A 2,500-nucleotide genomic window follows, 5' to 3' on the forward strand; every position below is an offset into this window, starting at 1 on the left:
TGTGTGTGTGTGTGTGTGTGTGTGTGTGTGTGTGTGTGTGTGTGTGTGTGTGTGTGTAGAGGAGAAGGAGCTGTATCCTCTTTGTGTGTGTGTATGTGAGTGTGTAGAGGAGAAGGAGCTGTATCCTGTGAGAAAGAGGAAGAGGACCAGAATAAGCTGTGTGTGTGTGTGTGTGTGTAGAGGAGAATGAGCTGTATCCTGTGTGTCTGTGTGTGTGTGTGTGTGTGTGTGTGTGTGTGTGTGTGTGTGTATGTGAGTGTGTGTGTGTGTGGGTGTGAGTGTGTGTGTGTGTGTGTGTGTGTGTGTGTGTGTGTGTGTGTGTGTGTGTGTGTGTGTGTGTGTGTGTGTGTGTGTGTGTGTGTGTGTGTGTGTGTGTGTGTGTGTGTGTGTGTGTGTGTGTGTGTGTGTGTGCGTAAGGAGCAGAAGAGGCTGTGCACTCTCTGAACCTAAGAGCTGATAAATAATAGACCCTGTGATATTTCATATTTCAGACACTGGGCATGTGTTCTCATTTATTTATCACGCTAGATAGAGTGGAAGTGATAAACCCATCTTCATGTGAAGACTCTCACAGCGGGGATGATGTCTGTACGTAAGAGAGCACAGCATAAGAGACTCTCACTGTGGGGCAGATGTCACGTAACAGAGCACAGCATCAACAGCAACTTGGGCAATCCACAACAAAGTGCACGCACTGCCTTTTCATTTTATGTTAAATGTACTAAACCTGCATGTCACTGCCATCTAACCGCAATTGAATGGCATCATTCATTCAAGGCACAACTGAACAGATTCATTCACTCACGGCACAACTGAACAGATTCATTCACTCACATGCACAACTGAACAGATTAATTCACTCACATCACATGAACAACTGAACAGATTCATTCACTGACATGCACAACTGAACAGATTAATTCACTCACAGGTACAACTGAACAGAATCATTCACTCACATGCAGAACTGAACAGATTAATTCACTCACATTCACAACTGAACAGAATCATGGAACTACTGGCGGACACTCAAAGGAATCCGTAGTTCAAAGATCAGGAAATACATATACAGTGTGTGAACAAACCACATGTAAGAACGTTACGCAGACCTATTTAGAATACATGTAACAATGTTACGCAGGCCTATTGAGAATACATGTTACGTGTTACGCAGGCCTATTTAGAACACAAGATATGAAATATGAAAACTCACGAGTCCATGTCAGAATGTCATGATGTCATAATGTCTTGACAGCAGGCACACTGATCACATTAGAATGACGTCACTGCATTACTTCCAGCCAAACCATGTTTTTAAATTGAAGTCGCTGGGCCGCAGTGCCACAGTGCTCTCTGCTGGACGAGTCTGAAACTGCCTCTCGGGAGCTTGTCTGGAGACACTGAAAGCTCCAATATTGAGAGTCCTCACAGCAGTAGCCTCTGAACTTGAGGCCAAATCGCCAGCTAATCTACAGTGCCCATAGACAGTGTGGTTCTGTGACGGACCGATCTAAACTACAGACAGTGTTGTTCTGTGAGAGACCAATCTAAACTACAGTACCCACAGTCAGTATTGTTCTGTGACAGACAATCTAAACTACAGTACCAATAGTCAGTGTTGTTCTGTGAGAAACCAATTTAAGCTACAGTCAGTATTGTTCTGTGACAGACCATCTTAACTACAGAACCCATAGACAGTGTTGTCATGAGACAGTTTTCTTACACAATGATGGTAAGTGACGTACCAAGCTTCTTTGGGACCCAGTCGACTCCAAAGGTGAATTTCTTGATCTGAACGATGAGGTACTCTGGGAACGTCGCGAAGCGGCACGTCCTGGTGGAAGGAGAGGCAGATTGTGAGCAGCTAGACAGGAGTGTGAGTTTGACTGTGTTTAAAGGGACAGGAGTGTGAGTGTAACTGTGTCTTAAAGGACAGGAGCTGGACACGATCGGAGTTTGACTGTGTTTAAAGGGTGAGTGAGTGACTGTGTTTAAAGGGACAGGAGTGTGAGTGTGACTGTGTCTAAAAGGACAGGAGTGTGAGTGTGACTGTGTCTAAAAGGACAGGAGTGTGAGTGTGACTGTGTCTAAAAGGACAGGAGTGTGAGTTTGACTGTGTCTAAAAGGACAGGAGCTGGACACGATAGGAGTTTGACTGTGTTAAAAGGTTTAAAGGGTTAGTGAGTGACTGTGTTTAAAGGGACAGGATTGTGAGTTTGACTGTGTCTAAAGGCACAGGAGTGTGAGTTTGACTGTGTTTTAGGGGCCATGAGCTGGACACTATCGGAGTTTGACTGTGTTTAAAGGTTAAAAGGGTTAGTGAGTGACTGTGTTTAAAGGTTTAAAGGGTGAGTGAGTGACTGTGTTTGAAGGGATGTCCGTCTTACTTCACTCCTGCTGATTTGGCCTGCAGGGCGGAGCTCCAGAAGTCCAGAACGTTCTGCGGCTCGGTCAAGGCCTGCAGGCAGGCGGTGAAGGGGATCCGCGCCCGGACTGGCTC

At 45.5% G+C, this 2,500-nt stretch overlaps 1 protein-coding gene across 2 annotated transcripts in view; it reads right to left on the reverse strand.

The window, feature by feature from the left end:
* usp13 (ubiquitin specific peptidase 13) overlaps positions 1-2,500 on the reverse strand; it is a 38,640-nt gene that overhangs the window by 11,188 nt on the left and 24,952 nt on the right. For both annotated transcript variants that reach the window (XM_080832132.1, XM_080832131.1), the window contains exons 13-14: positions 2,388-2,500; positions 1,746-1,834 (exon numbers count right to left, since the gene is read on the reverse strand). The exon at positions 2,388-2,500 is cut by the window's right edge and continues 62 nt beyond it. In XM_080832132.1, coding sequence (XP_080688258.1) covers positions 1,746-1,834; positions 2,388-2,500 — 202 coding nt within the window. The remainder of the gene's footprint in view (positions 1-1,745; positions 1,835-2,387) is intronic.

Source organism: Sprattus sprattus (assembly GCF_963457725.1).
Source record: "Sprattus sprattus genome assembly, chromosome: 2".
Taxonomy (NCBI): domain Eukaryota; kingdom Metazoa; phylum Chordata; class Actinopteri; order Clupeiformes; family Clupeidae; genus Sprattus; species Sprattus sprattus.